The 20,838-nt window shown below is 41.4% G+C and overlaps 2 protein-coding genes across 3 annotated transcripts; one reads left to right on the top strand and one right to left on the bottom strand.

The window, feature by feature from the left end:
* Positions 1 to 255: 255 nt before the first annotated feature.
* Positions 256 to 16,970, bottom strand: pphln1 (periphilin 1). Of its 2 annotated transcripts, XM_061077406.1 has the most exons (12): positions 16,893 to 16,970; positions 16,356 to 16,392; positions 15,959 to 16,023; positions 14,923 to 15,138; positions 14,327 to 14,388; positions 12,915 to 13,031; positions 12,243 to 12,415; positions 11,980 to 12,066; positions 10,776 to 10,811; positions 10,039 to 10,094; positions 5,747 to 5,887; positions 256 to 1,184 (listed from the first exon to the last, which is right to left on the bottom strand). In XM_061077406.1, coding segments are annotated over exons 2-12 (1,221 nt in total). In that variant the 5' UTR covers positions 16,357 to 16,392; positions 16,893 to 16,970; the 3' UTR covers positions 256 to 917. The 2 variants fall into 2 exon arrangements, with proteins under 2 accessions (XP_060933389.1, XP_060933390.1); XM_061077407.1 differs by lacking the exon at positions 10,776 to 10,811.
* Positions 16,971 to 17,023: 53 nt separating this feature from the next.
* On the top strand, positions 17,024 to 19,470 carry zcrb1 (zinc finger CCHC-type and RNA binding motif 1). Its single transcript, XM_061077409.1, has 8 exons — positions 17,024 to 17,127; positions 17,311 to 17,413; positions 17,498 to 17,526; positions 17,626 to 17,737; positions 18,281 to 18,388; positions 18,548 to 18,657; positions 18,739 to 18,817; positions 19,079 to 19,470. The coding sequence occupies exons 2-8, from the start codon at positions 17,330 to 17,332 to the stop codon at positions 19,220 to 19,222; spliced, it is 666 nt and encodes a 221-aa protein (XP_060933392.1). The 5' UTR covers positions 17,024 to 17,127; positions 17,311 to 17,329; the 3' UTR covers positions 19,223 to 19,470.
* Positions 19,471 to 20,838: the final 1,368 nt, after the last annotated feature.

Here is a 20,838-nt window from a genome sequence, read left to right as displayed (position 1 = left end):
TATACTGTTTGCCCCCTTTTGCCAAGGTGTTTTTAATGTGGAATAGCTTATGGGATTCTGTGGTGGATCATTTTAAAATCATGGATAAAAAGGTTTTTCTACACTCAATATTTCACAGCATTAATTAAGTATTAATTTGTTAACATACTTAACTTGTGGAAGCATAAAATCATTAAAGAACATGCATTTGAATTTACGCACGTCAGATGTTTACTGTAACGGAGACATGCAATGAACGTAAACTACTGCCCTAAATATTTAAACATTTGAAATTTGTTTTAATAGATGACAAACAAAACTGAAATCGTGTTTACTACAACCTTCAGAGACGTTTGTGCAAAGCTGTGTCTCAAGTAATCAAAATAATAACAATGAAACACAATGAAATGAACCTGACCAGGCTTTTTCACCAGTAAGAAATTTATACAATAACGTTCAACATTGTTGTTGTAAATTGTAGCAGCACCGAGTCAAATATCACATTGTAGAAAGTCACATGACTGAAAATACTCAATTCAAAATCTAGTCTGGTTTTACTTTCTGAAACAACAGGCCAAAAACACGGCAAAGAAAGGTTAAAGAATGAGAACCATTTTAACCATTTTCACTGGGATATGACAGAAGTGGCTTTTAAATAGACAACATTTTTTATTTTTGAACATTTGACATAAAAACAACTCAAGAACATTTCATAATCAACATCTTTTAACAGAGGAATTGAATGTAGAAAACCAAAAAAGCTCTGTTCACAACTAACACTGATCGTCCCCCAGGTGCATCACTGCATCGTCTCCATAATGACTTGTTCTTCATGTTGCTGTGCTGTCAAGTAGCTTCAGTCCAGCATCCACAGTTTATGTGAAGATATCCATCAATTCCAAGAGTCATTCCTATGTTTAGTCTCAATTAACGACATGTCAGTAAGAGGAGCTGTGATTCACTGCCGTCTTTGAGAGTTTATGGCCAGACGTGGACGGCGTGGTCGAGTCGCAGACCGAGGGCTCCGGCTGCCGCACGGCCTCGTCCAGCTCACCGATGAAGTGTTTGAGGTCCTCGAGGCAGCGCTCCCGGATCTCCCCGAGGTTCTCCCTGAGGGGAACCTGCAGCTGCTTCTCCAGGTTGGGGTCTTTGGCCACCAGCATCTTCACGACGATGCCGAACGTCTCGCAGTCCTGCCGGTACACCTGGACATGGACAAACAGTGTGAAGACCTGATCTCAGACACATTTACAACCATTTGCATGTAGCTCGAGTTCTACAAAGTGTCGACAGGCAGAGGGTTATGAGGGGATGAGGAGCTGCTTCCTTCCTGTTCCACCTGTCACCTTGGTGTAAACCCTCCAGAGCCTGAGCCGGTCACTCCGGTGTTAACACGCATCGTGTAGCGTCAAACGATAAACACCCATCCTCTCAAGTTTAATGAGGCCCTTCATATAGGAGAGGGCAGCTCAAGGTGCCATAAAAGCCACTTGAGTGGAGGCTCGGAGGCATATAATAGGTGTTTGAGGGACAATGAGGAAGAGGTGCTGGAGTCTTGTTAGGGAGCTGGGATTTCACACCCAGCCTCAAATATCACATAAAAACAATGGAGGCAGCCTGCTGCTTCCTCACAGAGTGGTTCGATTTGTCAAACTTCAAAACAGACTTGTTTGAAACTTGTGTTCCTTCACGTGAGCTCACAATGAAATAGACTTTTCAACTGATGGTAATACTTCTGCATCACATTCTGTGGATAAATCCCAGACCCAAGAAATGTAAATAAATCCTGCACCTTAATCCTGCTGAATAAAGTAGTAGTCATAACAAAGAAATTCCAAAGCACCACTTTATGGGAGATTATAAGGAATAAAGAACCCTCAACAATCTTATTGAAAAAATACTTAGTATGAAGAACTACCAAAAATCCATGACACAAGAATTAGACAACTAATTGGACACTGCGGTTTTCTGTAGGAATAAAAATATAAACTTCAGAGAGTCATACCTCCGTTTCTCCAAGGGACACTACTGCTTTTATCTCCATCACACCATTTCATGACACACATGTTTTTCCCTCTTGTCATTCTGTCCAAACTTCCATCTCTTAATCACCTGTCTTCTCTGACCCAGTGAAAGTGACTGAATTGACCAACGCTGCAGCTTGTTACATCGAGTTTCAGAGCCGCAGGCAGACGCACAAGGGCACTTCCAATGACAGGGGCTGTGCACGGATGTGTGCGTTTGTGAATGAGCCCGTGCGCTTGTGTGTGTAAAATTAGGCCAGGCAAGGGTGGGTTTCAGCCATTCACTGGATGCCAACAGTGGCTTCTGTGCTGCAGGGCGTTCTAACTCGCTGGCTTATTTATAGACTCCCACAATGTTCCTAGATTGGAGAGCGTGCTCGGAGCTGAGGGGAGATCTCAAATAAAGATCTGGTGGCCAACAGAGTTAATGTACGAGTGACAACAGTTGGCAGCTTTCCAAAATCGGATTAAACAGATACACCAAGGTTGTTTTCAGACATGAACTCCGTGGAGACTGTCCAGGTCAGACGCGCCAACAGGAAAATGTACCGAGCATTCAGGTGGGCGGTGGGTACTTGGTAGAGCAGCAGGAGGCAGGACGTGAGATGAGAAGTTGGCAGGAAGAGTTACAGAAAATATCCGGACATTTGCATTCTTGGATTCAGTCCCTCAAGAAATTTTCAGGAAAATGTGTTGAATTCAGTGCAAAAGAAGGAATTTCCTCCTGACGATGACTATTGGGTACTTCTGATAGCCAATCACTCCTTCTCATCAATTAAAGTCCCGTGGTCTAATTCAACAGTAGACAACACTACATCTATCTATTCATTAGCTCTTCTGAGGAAGTATCCATCAAGCATGCTTACAAAAACCTCTATGGATGCTGGGAAAAGCTTATCCCAATAACAATATGCTGATATGATACATCCTGTATTCGAAACACACTTCCTGAAATCCCTCCCTTGTTGTCCAATAGGGAAGGAAGGGACCGGTTCTTGACTTATGGGGTGGGGTCACTTAAGACGTTTCTAAAAATGTATTGTACTTCAAACTCAATTTATTCTATAGCCGGAAAAAACTGCATGTCCCAGGTGGGAGAATGGGAGTGAGCGAGTGAGGCTGCCTGGTTTCAGAATTGAGCGAAAGGGACAAATTAATGATTCCAGATTCACCATCCTCACTCATGAACCCTCACTGAGGCTGGAACTGTCTGACTCGTTTATGTTGCAGCCAAATATATGCAGATTCCTCACAAATGAAATAAAACTCCCTTTATATGAAAACTGAGGTTACGAGAAGTAAAATCTAATACCCTTTATTGCCTCTCATGCCCTGTCACTCAATATAACCGGTTGGTCGCAGCAGCAGCAGCCAAAGTTAACTTTGAAAGAAGTTGAATTTCTGTGGAGTGATTTCAGATTTGGATCTGAGACTTCTTGGAAAAGCTACTGGACAGGAGTGTGTTTGTGGTCGTGTGTGCGGATGAGATTGCGAGATCCAGATCGGGTGCACAGCCAAACATCTGGCCGACACTTTTCAAGTGGCTGAACCGCGAGCGCCTGCTGCCACGGAGACGCTGCGGTGACTTGGCAGAGCACGTGTGAAAGTGCGTGTTAAAAAGTGTGTTAAGAGTGATTAGCCGCATGTTCTGGGGCATGATGGGAGAATTAATAACAGCCACCAGACAAGTGCTCGTAAATTTTTTCGAGGGTCTATTTTGTGAGGCAACTTTGGCAGGTGACCAAGCACGATGTGAAGGAAAGTTCATCAGGTTTTGATTAAAGAGAGGAAATGTTTTGCTAACATTTTCCTGCAGATTTGTAGAGAGAATAAGCAAATAATTTTGATCTGATTACTTCTTTTCATGGGCCGGTTGTGTTCTCACTCACAGTCGTGACAACATTCCACTTACTTTCAATCCAATCACACCAAATTGTACACACTAATAGATTTCAGTTCACTAAATATGCTAGATTGTTCCCCCATCCAAAAGCACAGGCTATTCCCTGGGCAATTGGTGAAAATGTGAAAAATGTGATGTTAAAGTCAAAAAGAAGAACCTGGATCGGTGCCATAATTTAATGGGCTCTTTCTTGGCCCATGTCCCAACCTTCCATCAAGTTTTGTGGATATCCATTCTGTCGTTTTTGTGTAATCTCGCTGACAAGAAAGCTGCCGCTGTCGAAAACCTAACCTCTTCTGGTGGAGGTAGCAATCCAGGCTTGTCATGACAGCGTGAGGACAGCCAAGTCACACGCAACGGAGGAAACGCCGCTTTACTGAATCTCATAAAAGCCAAAGAGACGAACAAGAGGAGGAGGGAAAAACGCTGGAATAGTGCGTAGAAAATGATAGTCATCTAAGAATCTGAAATCCTGGAATGAAAACATGAAACTTCATATCCCTGTGAAAATGGAACATGCTGTTCCGACCACTTTAGGTCTTTCCAGAATTCAAGATTATACCGGAGGGGGGGGTGATGACAGCATTCAAACATTTCCTAATACCTGAGCATGTGAAATAAAGCTCATGCACCGCAGTTTAAATGTTACACGGTTTCGTCTTGTGCGAGGAGCGAGAGGAGTCACAGATGGTGGAGAAATAGACAGGCAGTAAAATGGGCCAGAGGCTGCAGCGTCAGCAGCAGTGTTAGAACAGCCTGTGGGCCCCCTGGTGCAGCTTGGCGTGAGAGCAGAGTGTGTACCCCAGGGCAGAGCTGGCTCAGGTTTAATGGTCCCAGTAAAGCGGTGGTGGCGCTCACTGGTGCAGGAATTGCCTTCATTAGATAACTGAGCAGAGCTGTAACCTGGAGCCTTGGGTGGTTTAGCTCTGTTAAATGCTTTACCCCCCAATTCAGTGTACGTGCAAACCTATATACCCGGACTAGACTGTACTTGTGTTCCTGGTTTCATTTATGTGTTCATGTATGTGTGTCCTCTCCAGATCACTGTGTGCAGGTCGGTGTGTGTGTGTGTGTATGTATTTGTAAAGAACCTGGACTTCACACATAAACACATGCGGGGGCTTCTCTTTACAGACACATCCACAACAGCAACAAATCCTGACGTATTAACTCTGCTGCGGATATCATGTGATTTTATTGACTCTCAGACACCGGCGTCAGCGCTTATCACCACAAACTCTCAACATCTTCGTCCGTGTCTTCTACACATATGGTGCCGCTTTTTCACCAGGAGATATTTGATTTATTTTGTTTTTTTTAATTTCTCCCTCTGTCGCGCATTAGAAGCGTCATCATTAACCCCCCCCCGACTGGTGGACAGAGAAGTTAATTTCCTGTAATAGGTGACTGTTCCAGTTCGGGCCTGTCCAGTAAAATAACCCATGTGTGAGTCAGAGAACCCAAGGTCACCATATGTATCGGATTATAAACTGGAGGTTGAGCGTGTCTCCTGCATGCACTATTGACATTTATTAAAAAGTCTTACAAATTACTAAGTTGTAATGGCAGGATTATAAAAACAGTAAATTTCCAAGAGCTGCTGAAGAAATAAATGATTTCATGAATTCTTTTACATGAATACTAATATGGAATTCAAACTGCTGTGTCCATCTAAACAGTTTTTATCAGCTCTGACAATAAATTACTGTTTTAAAAAGAGCTGAAATGTTTAAGAGACTATAATATAGCAGAAAACTCACAGAGTTCAAGACGTAATGTGCTATTTTAACTTTTTTCCAGTTGGGAGTTGCATTTCACACGTTATGTGCTGGAAACGTACCTTCTCTATCTCCTGGGCTTTAACTGCGATGGCCTGCGCTCGTTGCTCTTGAAAACTTTCAGCAGACATTTGGCTCTCCTCGACCAGGGGAGCTACCAGGGGGTCCTCTTTTTCTGGAGCTTCTAGAGGATGGTTTTCCTCCTGAAATGTCCAAGGAGAGAAAAGACTGAGTTAAAATTCTGTGGCGACAGCTTCTAAAAATGTTTTGAAGGGGAAACATTTTAAAAGAGGGGGGGATCTAGAAAATGCTTTGATAACACATAAAACCATAATACAGAGGAGACTGGTTCCATTAGTTCCCTTTGATAAGGCCAATTCAGAAAATCAATACACCAAGATGACAGAAATGTCACAGTGATATCTTTAAGATACTGCAGAGAAAGGGAAATGTTATAGAATGTAGGTCAGCAACTTATAGGCGCATCGCATATAGTCAGTACAATGCAATGACCTGAACTATACTGAATAACTTTGCAGGAAAAATGTGGTTGATGAAGCGAAGTATAAAAAGACGTAGATATCCTGAAGAAGCGCCTCTGGCTGGAAAGGCAGAGTCACATCTACAACAGGTCAAAGACTTCAATGGACTAAATATATGTGCTATATCAAATGACTTGCCCTTTATATCACGCTCTGTTATTACTTAGCAGATTATGACAAGAGCTTGGCTCCAACACCAAGCCTATTTCTCTGTGTAACTGACTCTTATATCTTAAGAGCATCAAAAGTCTAGCCAGATAAGCCATGGTGGGCCATCTAATGGGAAGACTGGAAACTTTAGTACCCACAAGTACGACTGTGAAAGCCAAAAGAAAAGCACAGGGGGTGAAACGAGGCCAACTTGAATCACTGCTCAATTTTTTTTTTCTTTACTCATTTCCTGATACTATTACTATTTGAAGGCAGGGGAGCAGAACTGCCCAGCCATGACTAAAGGTCCACTCATACATTAAGGGAAACAAGCCACAGGGTTCGTCATACGTCTAAGATGGTAGAGGGAGAAATTACAGGAGATGGTACATCACAAAGTCGAGTGTGGTCTAAAATAAAAAGGCACAGCTCATAAAAGCATCATCCAATTATTCCTCCCTCGGATCCTCCCCTGAAGCCAAGTCCTGTGTGTTCACTTGTGTGTGCATGTATCTAAAATTGTGTTTGTCAGTGAAAAAAGAACCCGGTCTTTCACTTCGGCTCAGTGGGTACAACCCAACCTGCGAGGGACGTTTTTGTTTCAACACAAAGCTTGGCTTGGATTTGTAGAATGTATATAAAAGATGGGACAGCATGATCGCTTAACAAAAGAGAAGCCAAAATGTCTCATTTGCTGCCACCTGGTGGCTGCTAGCATTGTAGGTAATTAACCCTGCCTCCCTTATGTTAATGGCTAATATATATATATTCTTTTTACTAAGACTGGATTTGCCAGCCATGTTCGTGCAAAGGTCAAACCTTCCAGACAAAATTAAAAAACATCATCGCGCACATAGTGTATGTACAAAAACACTGCTCAAGGAAAAGTTTGGGGATTATTATAAACATCAACATTTATTAACCAAGCTATTTGGTAGATGTTCCACAGGAAGAAAGCAAACTTTTTCCTATTATCGCGGTTTAATTGTCTTCTGGTGACCTTTGCAGTGCCCGGACAAACTCCACACCCATTAGACCACCCCGGGTCACAGCCAGAGCTGGTGCCGCTCTGTTGGTGCCCCCCTCTTTTTGTCTCTTCTGTCTGGGGTGGCTCCAGAGAGCCTGCGAGTGTTTGTTGAATCCCCGCAGCAGGCAGTGGCCGGGGCCATTAGTGCGAGCTTTACTGGGGGCACAGCACAGGCTCTTTCATCTAGGCCAAGGTTATGGGTTTGTGCCCCCCTAGAACAGAGGACAACAATGCACCCCGGGCTGGATCAAACACAGAAGCAGACGCTGCAGTGTGTATGTGTGTGGAGGGGTGGAGCACTTAGTAAAAAAACTTTGATCACAGCAGTTGATGGGGTGGTGGTGGGTGGTTCCTTAAAAAAAGGACACTAGAAGAAGAGGAAAGTTGTTTTCCTGTGCCCTTAAAAGAACTTATCCATTAAGAAGAAATAATGGCAACATTCAAATGACCTACAGAAGGAGCTTAAAAAGATCTAAAGATGCCTAATGAGATAAATAATGATGCTCCCTCAGCATTAAAGCAGAATTTAACGACCAAGTTTAACAGTCTTTTTGATCAAAGTGACTTTGTGACTTGTAAAAAATATTACAAGTTAAGCACATTATGAGGTCATTAGGTGGTTAACCAATGTCAATGACTCTCTTTTTCATTTTAGACATTTAGAGCAGCTGCTACAAAAGCAGTGCTGTTAAAAAAAGAAAATGGGTTTTAAAATGTATCATCAGCCAGAAAGGAAATGTTTATTCTCATGATCAGACAAGAAAACATTTCCTTTGAAAAAAATAAACTTTTAGTTTACCGTTATTTTTCTATTTTATATATGGCTGTGTCTTTTATCAATATAGTGTTTAGTGGGAACCATAGTAATTAACTAACTCTTGGAATGTTTGATAAAGATATTCAAGTGTTTCAAAGGTAATTTCAACAGATTTAAAAACTGTTAGAGCAGTAGACGACTAGAATTTGGTCATATTTGGAACTAACGCTCTTATTTCCCAGACACTTTGTCATGTCTCAGTCCTTGAGAGCAGAAAGCAAACACAAAATCAGAGTTTGTGTTCTCTCAGTTTAAAACATACAATTTAGCACTTAATTTAAGTGTCTGAAAATCAAGCAAACATGGATGTCTGGAGGTCCATCAGTCTACGTGGTTAAGACCAGATTTAGTGGATATATTGTAATTTTTTCAACGCACAGTAAAGTTAACCGTCACAAACTAAATGCTTCTTGAATGGTAACACTGAAGTCTTTACTTTCTTTGCCACCCATACCATATGTTGTGTGTGTAGACACAGGCTGTTGATATATACATTAAGACATTTCCTGTGAGTCCAACGATGCATAACTGTTCCTCACAACCCACGACCTGCGACAAGCACCAGAGAGTCCCAGCTAACAAACATATTCATTCATATTCTTCAGCAGAAAAAGGAAAACAGTCTAAAAACATCCCAATGAGATCCGCAGGGACTCGAAGCAAAGATGCCGTGATAACGTGGCGAGTGGGGATACCGAGTTAGCCTCTTCACTTCTGGGTGGCCACAACCAGACACATCGCGCCTAATCACATCTGATTCTATTTACACTCCCCTGCGTAGTTATCAGCAAAACAAGCTATTATTTTCAAAACAGGCAGCGGGGGGTATCCACCTTCAGCACTTACTGAAAACAGTAAAAGTATTTTCTTTTTAAAATGAGGGGATCTACTTATTCCTCGTCACTCGAGCTCCCCTAACTCCCATTAGTTCTGGTGATTGAGCTCTGCTTACACCACAGGTAAACAAAGCCCAGGCCTGGTGGCTTTCATGCTCTGTGTGAGTGCCACTTTAAAACCCATTAACACACTTCAATGGGACTCGATGTTTATTAGAAGGATGGAATTTAAGAAGTTCCAGGTGCATCCTGCTGTACAGTGACATGGTGGACAATAAGCGACCTTGGGTCTCTTGAAAGGCAATATATAAATTTAAGCTATTATTATTATAAATAGAGCGGTGCATCGTACATTTAGAACTGAATTTCTGTTTTTATCATTTTAAGACCAACCTGTTTATTTTCATGAAAATAAACATAAGTTTGTGATGTGTTCTTGCTCGTCCTATTGAACCAAAAAAGTCAAATTCAAGTGCAAAAGCACAAAATGTATCTTCATACATGACCTCAAGTTTGCATCTCACATATGAAGAATGAGAGTTGGATGTTCTAAGGTCAAACGCGTTCAGGAGAGGGGTTGTGGAGCATGCTGGAGGAAGGACATGACATAAATTCCACTGTAGAGATCACATGGTTCCGTTTACAGCTTTAACATCGGCACTCGTCTCCAAAAGCTCTCAAATCTCATTGTCTTTCCATTTTGACATTTTCTTTGTGTTCTACGCCTATTTTTTAAGTTTTGCATCCATCACTTTCTGAATACGTCATCATGTCCTCCTGCTTCAATCTCACATTAGCTTATTAGGACATTATCCGGAGTTTCTACTCAGGTGCTGCCAAGAAAACCTCTTGAGAATGTCAGGAGCAGCTGACTCGGACATTTGTGTTCCCCCATGCAGCCCCTCCAGATAATTTCAGTTGATTAACAGCATGCCTGCAAACAGCTTATTAAAGCAAGCAGTAGTCATCTGCCTCCGCTCACCTTGTTCGACGTTGCGCTGTGTGGAGAGCCTTCTCTCGACAGGCCGGGAATTTTGTCTGTAGAAATGAGAACAAGACCACAAGAAGGTTGGACCACATGAAACTTGAGCAAGGGACAAACTGGAAGTAAAGTAAAGAACAAGATACCAGAGAGGAAGAAAACAGCAAGAATTTAATGGAGGAAAGTGGACGATTAGTGAGTCCAGAAAGAGAGAGTGTTTGAGGACTTTAGGAAAGAGGTGATGAAGTTTAGTTTCAGGATCCAGACAGGTACCGAGGCTAGAACATCTGGAACAAACAACAAACAGGGCGGTTGTCTCCGAGCTCCAGACTCCAGTGAGAGGATTCACCGGCCATCTTGATAGTCACCTCCTATGAACAAATACGAGCTCTAAGCACTTAAATAAGAAGAAAAAAAACGTCCATGAGTGGAAACGTCGGCTTCAGGAATATCCATCAGACATCCTATCCCCTCTCCATCTTCATACCCCACACGACCCGGTGGCATCTTTATGAGGCCTGACAAAGTGGCAGACAGAGTGGGGAGGACGACTGCGGGACACATTAGAAACGCTCCCTCCACTTCACTCAGGTTACAAAGACTGGGAATAGGTTAAGTTTAACGATTGTAACCTTTGACTATTACTGAAAACAAATCCTCTGCGTGTCAACTCATTAATTAATATGGGGGGGGGGTTTACTTCTCTAAGCTATCTATGACAACTCTTCTGTACTTACCAGTCATCGTGCTCTGAGAATAAGTCTCGTCATAACCTGTAGGAAGACCAAACCGTAAGGTCACTGGCTGTGAACATAATTTATACGCTTATTTCTCCTACAGCAAACACGCAAGCATGCCAACTGCTCCGATGCACCACTAAAAACAGCTCTGCACTACTTTTAAATAAGTTGTAGTCATTTCACCCATTGTTTAATGCCATCAAGCAACTGTTTGGAATTTCCCCTTATTAGCATGACGATGATGTCACATGGTCTTGTGAGCTTTGTGAGTAAAAAAGCACGGATCAAATGGAAAAAGGAGAAAAGGCCCGGCTGAAGATGGTAGCAGATCTGAATAAACAGGGAGGTCAGAAGGTTTGACGCTTCAAATCCTACAAAGAACATGCAGAGAACGAGGAGATACTTCAGCACTTTTCTGTTCCACTTGATTCAGATTACTTTCAGTTAACCTTCAGTGAAGTTAGTTTCCGTGCATGTGCGCTGTCAGCAAGATGCTAGTTTAAGGATTGTGAGTTAGTCAGTCAATCTGGTCAGATTTATGCTGGACCATGGACTGTATATAAAGATGGACGACATATCTCCACTTCCTCCCACTATCAAGAATTTAAGCCAGAGAGCCAGCATTGTCCGGATGGTAGCGGGGTCACGTCAATGGAGACGCTTTGGCTTTGTAATGTCGGCCATCTTTATGTACAGTCTATCATCTGTTCAATCATTGAATAATGCTTCAGGCCAGAAAATTCAGATCAACATCAGATCAGTGTACTACAGTGTACAAGTGCTAAGGGAACTCCAAAACAGGAAGTAGAAATGTTTTTTATGAAAGACCAAATCACCAAAATCACCACTAAGTTCTAATTAAGAGACAAAACAGATGATGCAGTTTACTTCAGACCTGGGTGAAAGAATTTCAGTGTCATAAAGGTTTTCTGTAAATTTGATTCCTTAGGTTTTAATATAGGTGCTCTATAATATTCTGCAGGGTTGAACTTGAATTTATCAATGCTTATAACTATCTACAGGCCTTAAATTAATTACTTCCTCCATCCCTGCATCTTTCTCAAGATTTAGACATCTTAGAGAAAAGAAAGCCAACATTTGTCCGATATGACAAAGATGCATAGAGACATACGATGAACAACATCTGATCTTATTCTTCACCCAGGTCCAAGCTCAGTTGCACATGGCTCCATGTACAGACCCATAGTGTCATTTCCGCCCTGTTGAGGAAAGAGCGACCCCCAAAGGTGCTCAGTGACACCTGCGAGACCATCGGGACCGTCTGCACCTGTAAAGCCAGCCGGCCAGATTATCAGTTGTGGATTGACAGTGAGTAAAAACAACAAAATTGGTGAGAGAAAATAAAAAAGCAATAAATAATTTTCTGTGGGTGGTTGTTCTGATGTGAAAGAGCTCCACACGGCGTCAGCTGACGGGAAAACTAAGAACTCTGCATACTCTTGCCTTGCTGTGAAGGAAAAGGCATGTTCTTGGCCCTTTCTGGTGAGTAGCCTCTGCTGCTGACGCTGGAGCCGGAGCGACTGTGGGGGGAGCGTGCCACCTCACGGCGTACAGGAGAGCGCTCTCTGGGTGGGGGGAACGGGGCGGCCTTTCTCCTGTAAGGGTCTCTGTCCTCCCTGGAATAGAAGAGGAACGTGTGACCTTTTTATGATTGCAAGGCTTCAAACTTTTAGTGTCACAGTGAATGAAAAATCATCTCCTTCTAATCTTTTGATAAAAGACATTTCCAGTTCTGAACCAGTCTCCAATACAACTAGTATTGTTCTGTGGAAACAAGGCACAATGCTGCATTCTAGTGGTGCTTAAAGGCTACTGCACAGGACTCATGCACAGGACCAATGATACCAGTTGTAAAACCGTTCTCAATGTCAAAAATCAAAAAATTCTCTCATTGACTCTATCTCCATCTTCAAATCCAGTTTCAAAACCCATCTTTATGAAGTGGCATATTTAGTCAGATTGATTTCCATCTGGCCAACCTACATAATGTTTTAATCACTGTTAATTTAATTGATCTTTCTGATACATGTCTATTTCTTGTTCTGCCTTGTAAGGTGACCTTGAGTGCTGTGAAAGCCGCCTATAAATAAAATGTATTATCATCATTATTATTACCCTCTGTCCAGGTTGAGGATGGCCTGGACTAGTGTGTCCTCTCCGCTCTCTGGGAGCGACCTGGGCGCCGGGTACATTCCCTGGGTTCGCACGTTATGAGGAGGTGGAGCACGGGCACTAAGGCAACAAAAACACATGAGGTACAGTTAGAAGTAAATACACAAACAAATATGGTACAAGATGAAAGATGAGAAACATCTGGTACAACAGTGAAGTAATAATCATTTGGTTTAGTGTTTAAGCTTGTTTATTCCTCAATATGCAAAAATATCTCATAAAGAATCTGGAGAGTTATAAACCCAAAGTAATCACATATGGTTTTGACTTACACACAATATATTTCCACATATAAGGTGGAACTCATCCAGTAGCTGGATCATGTCTCTATTCTCTATCAGGATTTGACCTGACTTGAAACATTTAACCAGGCTGAACAGACAAGTTTGATTCAGAGTGGCTTAAACAAAGAGGATATTTGTGTTGTGTTATATAGTGTTCATGTTAAAGAATCAGAGGGTCAAAATATGCATGAGAGGCTGCTTCTATAGAGCTTTGTGCTATCTTCATGCTCCCTCTGTGACCCTTTCCCAAACTCCCCATAACCTCTCTACTGACCTCTGACCTTTACTTGGACCAAACTCACCAATCAACAGGCCGGAACTGACCTCGGCGACCCTTCACAACTCGCAATCACTGCTCAGAATGAAAGCCTTTGTATCCTTGTGTGTCTGCCAAGTGGCAATTCTACATGCTGTAGTTTCTTTTGTAAAATGTTGCCTCTGTGTAAAGTGTTGCTTTTTGCACACAGGCCGGGAGAGCTGCAGAACAACAAAGCACCATCTCAACACAGCCCTGCCTCCAAACACCCACCCACTATAAACACAACTTACACACTGAAGTCTGTTGTCTGTTGTGTAACAATATTGCTACAGCTACCTGGTAACACACAGTACAAAAAGACTTATCTTCTATTATACAAGTACAGTTTCCACATGCATCTGCACACTTGTTTGTAGCGAGCTATAGCTAGTCACAGGTCATCTACCGTTAGACTTGCTTGCCCTGATGGAAGCACAGGTCAAAAGACAGTCAATCTGTCAATTAAAATCTCCAGTCTGAATTCCTGCAATCCGATCTGCAGCTTAAGTACTGCCAATGCTCAGCAAACATTGCTTATCTTAACAGTTGTCTAATACTGTGGAGCCAGGCGAGACTTGAGGCTTGAAGAAATGTGAATAAGGTGTGACGGACAAATATGGGTCAAAGCCAACCATGATAAATGATTGTGGCTGTGTAAACACGCCTTTGAAAACAGGAATATTGCAAACAGAGGCCTAATGAAATCCAGCCCGAGCTGAAGCACAGGAATGAAACACAAAAGACTTGTGGCAAGCCTCAGAGGAGAAGTTTACCCAAACTCCATAGTCCGGCCTGGGTGAGGCTCCTCTCTGGGTACTCTGTAAGGAAAATCCTCCTGCAACACACATTTGAGAAAATGTAAAAATAAAAAATATGAGGGTGAATCTAAATGCCATTTCTTCGGCATGATTTGGATGTTTCCCAGTGTAACCCAACATTATTTTTGCTAGAGGTGCATTAAACTTCCATTCTTCTCCAATTACTTCCCTACAGTGTATGTAATTGTATCTAATGGATTCATGCCTGAAAATGTTTGCAAGAATGTCAGAAAATGCACAGTATTGACACAATGCCCCAGAGTTAGTTAATCAGCTATAAAGATAAATGCTTAGACAAAAAAATCAAAGCCATCATAATGTTATGTCACAATGAAACAAGGCAAATGTCTGACACACGCTGTGGCATGAAATATCTACAGTTAATCATTTACTGTAGCACCTTCAGCTGGCGGGTTATATGTGTGCATGATTAACTCATGTGGTATGCATCTGCCATTTGATTCCAGTTGTACCTCACTAATTTGTATCCACTGCCTTAGCTCATATGCATTTCACAAGTGATGCAGTCATGTGGAACACGTGGCTCTCACCCTTCTGGGAGGCGGAACGGCTCTGCGTTCGGCAGGGAAATGAAGGTTGTCGCCGTGATAGCTCCTCTGATCTTCATGGTAATTCCGGGGGGCGCCTCCATTCGGGAAAAAGCGGGGAGCTCCTTCGTACTCGTACCCACCCCGGGTGTAGTCCTCCTCAGGTCTGACAAAGGGGCCCCTCCTCTCCACTGGTCCACCTGCCCGTGGGTACGGACCCTGCAAAAGCACAGGTACATTTGATGGATTGGAAATTTTCATGTACTTTTAACCAGTGAATTTCCTTTTTAGCTTTATTACAGATTATTTTAACCAGTTGCCCTTAAAGGGACTCTTACCTTTGTTGCATTTGAGAATTACAGCACATTCAAATCATCCCGCCTTCCTCCAATGCCCCACCCCCTCGTTCCCATCCGCGGTGTTTTTTTGAAGAAACTTTATTTACAAGCAGACTTAGAACCTACTGCCTCCGCGCACGCACGTGAGTTTTTGTTTACCAAAGCAATGGATTCGGTAAGTTATATACACTTGCATTCACATGCCTTGATGACGCGGGCCCGAATGCGCCACAAGAAGCAGACGGAAAACCTGCATGTCCATGCAGCAAACAGACAGGTCTGTCGGCCAATAAGGTCCTACGGTCCGAAGAATTTTATTGGTTGAAGTTTTCACTAAATATTATGAGAGTGAAATAATTGTTTGTTTTTACTCCTGGTGGGTCTGTCTTGCATTTTAGAGTGTCATTACCTTATTAATACCAATTTAACCTTATCCAAAAAAAGTGTAAAAATGCAACAAAGGTAAGAGTCCCTTTAAAGCCCCTTCAGCTCATATGGAAAATAAATTCATGAAGACATTCTTCTCAGTTAACTAGGCTGTGATATTCTCTTTCCACATTGTCCAATAAATTACTTGTACCAGCTTCTCAAAAGACATAGTATTCTTCACTGTGTTTGTATTGAACGATGAAAAACAAAGCTTATTGTACGGAATATAAGGAAAACAAAACAGATCCTGAAGCTACTGGGTTCACACTCACTGGTCTCTCGTTTATAAAGCGTTCATCATACACCTCTCGTATGCTCCTGTCTCTCCTGTACGTCACTGCAAAAAGGCAGAGAGTGAAAGATGCTGAGTGCACTGAACATTTCATCCCACACAACCATAAATAAAAAAGTTACAAGTGACATTCAGATGCAAAACATAGCAATACATTTTGTCTGATGACTAGTTTTTGCAGCAGTACAGCCAGTCATGCGAAAACACTTTTAAAGACATACAATCTCTAAATATGAACCCAAACCTTGTATGTGCCACTTAAAATATCCTCTAATAAATGACCATGTTTTGTTTATTTGTAACAGTAGAGGCATTTTCTGGTTTGTTTCTAGACAACAGTTAAACTGATGCACTGTCAGAGTTGGTTAAAAACTTACTTTTGGACTCCTTGTTATATAAGATGATCAGCACAATCTGCAAAACAACAAACAGAAATTAACACCATATATTAGCAACAAGCTTTCGTGCCTGTATTTCTAACGAGGTCTTCACAGACAAGCTGAGGAGGGAGACCTCTGTCTGCAGGAAATGAGCAAAGATGAAGGAGCAGTGTTTGCATTTCAACACGAATCCAGTTACTGAGCTTGTTGAGGTTACTTTCTACACAACACACTGACCCACAACATCTATTTGACTAACAATCCCCGCACACAACGCGTAGACACACAACCGACCCACCCGCAAGACAACAACGTTACAAAAACAAACGCAACATCTCCTGTTCAGCGGTAATTCACTCGTAGCTTCTGTGTCTCCATGGAGAGCTAGCAGCTAGCATTGCTAATTAGCTAGCCTCCATGTATGCTGTAAACATCCTCACGTCACATTCCAGCCGGTGGATAGAGTAACGTCACCGCGACATGAAAAACAACGTATAAATGTGTGTATCGATAGACGTGTGTGTGGTAACCTACACTGAGAAGGTGGTTTATTCCACGCAAAATAGCAAAACACAATCCCACCCTCTTCGGTCGGATAGTAAGTGTAGCCTCTCCCGGTGGACAACAGGGTTTTCATTGGACGGGAGGCCAGGGTACGTCATCAACCGGCGACGTTGAAGTATGGCGTTTGTTGCCGTTTCCTAGCTATTAGCTTCCTGCATTGAAATATAACGATTTTAAGCGATTTCACAACATTCTAATGGTGGTGGTAAGTTGCTTGGTTCATAAAATGTATATATAAGTGGCAATCAATCGTTTGTAGTAACTTGATACGGTCAAACGTGACAATAATAAATGGTGGACTTAGTGAAGTGTAGCGTAAAGGCTAGCTAAGTAGCTAGTTGTTGATCGTTTATTCAGACATTTTGTGACAGTGCTTTTGTCTCTACAGTGTGCTGTGTGTGTCCAGGATGAGTGGAGGGTTGGCACCAAGTAAAAGCACAGTGTATGTGTCCAACCTGCCGTTCTCACTGACCAACAGTGATCTACACAAGGTAATTGTTATATTAATAATCATTTCTGTTAACCACAAATAAGAGTAAACTCCTATAGAGACGATGTTATTTGTGTCATTTCAGCTGCTCACTAAATATGGAAAAGTTGTCAAGTAAGTCCTAGTTCTGGCATGAATAAGTATTAATGAAAACCAAACTGTAGCTGCTGCAGATCACCCATAATTTTCCATAATATACTCCATTTGTTTCAGGGTCACAATTGTTAAAGATAAAGACACCCGGCTGAGTAAAGGGGTGGCGTTTGTTCTCTTCCTGGACAGAGATTCGGCTCACAACTGTGCAAGAGCAATAAACAACAAAGTGGTGAGTCTAAGATTAAGATTAAGATACATTTATTTGTCCCAAACACACGCAGACATGCCCAAGCACACTCATGCAAGGAGGGACATTTAACCTCTGCTTTTAACCCATCTGGTGCAGGACACACAGAGATGTTGTGTTTTCACATATTGTGTGCCACTGATTATGTTGTTATATTCTGAATAAGACAATTGTGATGTTTGCGTGAGTTGCTCGTAGAATAGTCCATTCATGTTCCTGTTAACATGTTACGGAGCATTACGTACTACTACTGGTATGTGTCGTTGCAAATGCTGTGTAAACTCCATAATGAGATTAAGACATATACATGTCTAAATAATGCTACTGAGGTTGAAATACTCCAGATCTCTTAATTATTGCTTATTCAGAATATGACCATATTCAAGTTAAGGTAACCAGAAAATATTCTCTTCTTAATATTGTTAATATTGAAATATTGGTGTCCTTGTATTGTAGCATAGGCGTTCAGTGTCCTTGCTATTGATGCTTCTTTAATTGATATTCACAAATGCTTTCATGTCCCAGTTGTTTGGCAGAACGGTGAAAGCGAGCATTGCAGTCGATAATGGACGAGCGACTGAGTTCATAAGGAGGCGGAATTACACCGACAAGACCAAATGTTATGAATGTGGGGTGAGTGAGGATCAAACTTTGTTGAATCACAATTGCAAGTTATCCATTTCCAGTCCTTTCTGAAAGGGGGAAACATAAAATGTGGTGTGTAGAAAATATCTCAGAAGTTTGTCTGATGTCTGACTGTCATTTTATTTGTGTTTTTGATTAAAATCACAGGACACAGGTCATCTGAGCTACGCGTGCCCCAAAAACATACTGGGAGAGAGGGAGCCCCCGAAGAAGAAGGAAAAGAAAAAGAAGAAAAAGGATCTACAGACTGAACATGTGTAAGTATTTACTAAAGCCAATATTGTGAGATATTGTAAAATTGACTGTTTTTCTAATTCTTACACCTTTTCTGCTAATAGCGAAGAGGAAGAAGAAGAAAGTGAAGAAGAGGGAGAGGACCCGGCTTTAGACAGTCTTAGCCAAGCTATAGCTGTTGAGGTAAGTGTGCACATATACTAAATAAAACAATTCAAAAATAGTGTTGACATCTGCGTCAGGTTTTTGCATATTATACTCTGAATTATATCTAGTAATATTTGTGTCCTTTTTTGTCCTTGTGACCTAAAATTCACTTCTAACATCCCTACAGAAATAAACATGTTTACTTATTGAAAAGAGGAGCTTAATATGTATCATTGTTTGAGATGGAAGTTATAGGAGTTTGAAAATTCAACAACCACCTTGTATCCCTCCATCCAGCAAGCCCATATTGAGGAAGAGGAGGAAAAGAGGAAGCAGACGCGTATGTCTCAAGAGGCGAACGCGTCAACATCATCGGATTCTAGGAAACCCAAGATTAAGAAGAGCGCATACTTCAGCGACGAGGAGGAGCTCAGCGACTAATAATAATGAACATTCAGTACATAGCCACCAAATAGTTTGGTCCATATGGATTCAGTTTTCTGAGTTTCTTTGTGTTACAGTGGGGGGGTATGTATAATAATAATAAGATGGTTCATTTTTTTCCCCCTCCAGAGCCAAGACATTTTTACGTTTTTATAAAAAAACGGTGGCATTTTTCTTTGGTTGCCTGTTGATTGTGTTTGGTCCTGTATGTTTTTATATGTCAGTCAATAAAGAATGTTTCTTAATGACAGACTAAATAAATGAATGGTTAGTCCAGCTTTCATACAAAATCAGATGAAGAATTTTGAAGAAAATAGAAATTCCATAATACAAGTTAAACGAAGGTTTGGCAGGCTGTCGTGTTGGCAGGACTTCAACCACCTATTCATTGCACAATATCTTACACTATGTAAACTTAAAAACAAAAACAAATATAAACAAAAAATAAAATATCCGCAGTGCACTTCTGCGCAGGAGGTAAATAAAATATATATTTTTAAATGAAATTACAAAAAAAAATAAGACAAGATAAATGAAATAAAATTAAAATATATTTTTGTTAATAATAGGGCCTCACTGTTTGTCAGTGCTTGGGCCCTAATAAATCAAATAGCAATAGGGTAATAAACAGATCTATTTATTGGTTTTATTTTTGTATATGAGTAATTTAGTACGTCAGATGAGTGTAAGATTGTATTCTTTGAATAACCTGCTGCCAAAGAAATATTTTATTTTAGTCGCTACATTCTCAAAAGTGAGGAAGATGATTATCACAAATGGCATCAGCACATGTGAGACTTTGCAAATCCTACAAACGTCTTAAATCACTGCTATCCGGGTGTCAGTACGGTAGAATCCCATCTACTGACGCTAGCGGTGGATCCACGCTGTTAATCCCTGGAATGAACCGGGTTTCTGGGACGATCTGTGGAGCTCGCTTGCGTCAGCAGGAACACAAAGCGAGGGATTCCCCGATGTTTTCACGCGTCTGTGCTCACGATGAACCTGTGCGGCGGGTCTGCGGCGTGAGAGCAGACGCAAAGATGGAGGGATGTGAGGGGACAGTGGGGGGGAGCGTGTTCACCCGCTGCTGCTGCAACATCAGCTACTGTCTATTGCTGCGTTTGGGTGCTGTCGGAAATGGGAAAACGTTGGCGTTTACGTCAGGAAGAAGGAGGTAACTACTGCTCTCTGCGATGATTAGAAGTCACAGATATTTGATAAATTTATAAATATGATATATTTTGAAGACCTTATATGTATAGATTAAGTAATGTTGCCTTTAACACAAACATGAGTAAGTTATTTATATCCAACCGTATGTGTTATATATATATATATATGGTCGATGGTCTTTTATTTTCCTACGTTTAGATTTTTGTCCCAATGACAGATTTGGATTTTTTTTTCTTCTGTATAATCTATTAGAAAGAAAATTTAAATCAAGTGGGGCTATAAGGTGATTATAATCATACGAAATTTAAGTTCTTATAAGAAAAGGTCCGTTTTTAGATAGATACAGTCGGCTTTGTTTTTTGTACTGAGCGTTTTTCACAGACTGTACACAATAGGTTAAACCATTCTTATAAATAATTTATAATATACATGTATAT

Source organism: Limanda limanda, chromosome 1, assembly GCF_963576545.1.
Source record: "Limanda limanda chromosome 1, fLimLim1.1, whole genome shotgun sequence".
Lineage (NCBI taxonomy): Eukaryota > Metazoa > Chordata > Actinopteri > Pleuronectiformes > Pleuronectidae > Limanda > Limanda limanda.
Note: the sequence above shows the minus strand (reverse complement) of the source record. Positions and strands in the feature narration are given on the sequence as shown.

What these genes read in the sequence shown, in the direction of transcription:
- pphln1 (XM_061077406.1), bottom strand. An exon ending in GGGCGGAAATGACACTATGG is followed by an intron (nt 10,812 to 11,979) that starts GTCTGTACATGG and finishes GTCTTCCTACAG; the next exon opens with GTTATGACGAGACTTATTCT. An exon ending in ACAGCGCAACGTCGAACAAG is followed by an intron (nt 5,888 to 10,038) that starts GTGAGCGGAGGC and finishes TGGACATTTCAG; the next exon opens with GAGGAAAACCATCCTCTAGA.
- zcrb1 (XM_061077409.1), top strand. Translation starts at nt 17,330, where the DNA reads ATGAGTGGAGGGTTGGCACCAAGTAAAAGCACAGTGTATGTGTCCAAC. An exon ending in AAATATGGAAAAGTTGTCAA is followed by an intron (nt 17,527 to 17,625) that starts GTAAGTCCTAGT and finishes CATTTGTTTCAG; the next exon opens with GGTCACAATTGTTAAAGATA. An exon ending in GATCTACAGACTGAACATGT is followed by an intron (nt 18,658 to 18,738) that starts GTAAGTATTTAC and finishes TTCTGCTAATAG; the next exon opens with CGAAGAGGAAGAAGAAGAAA.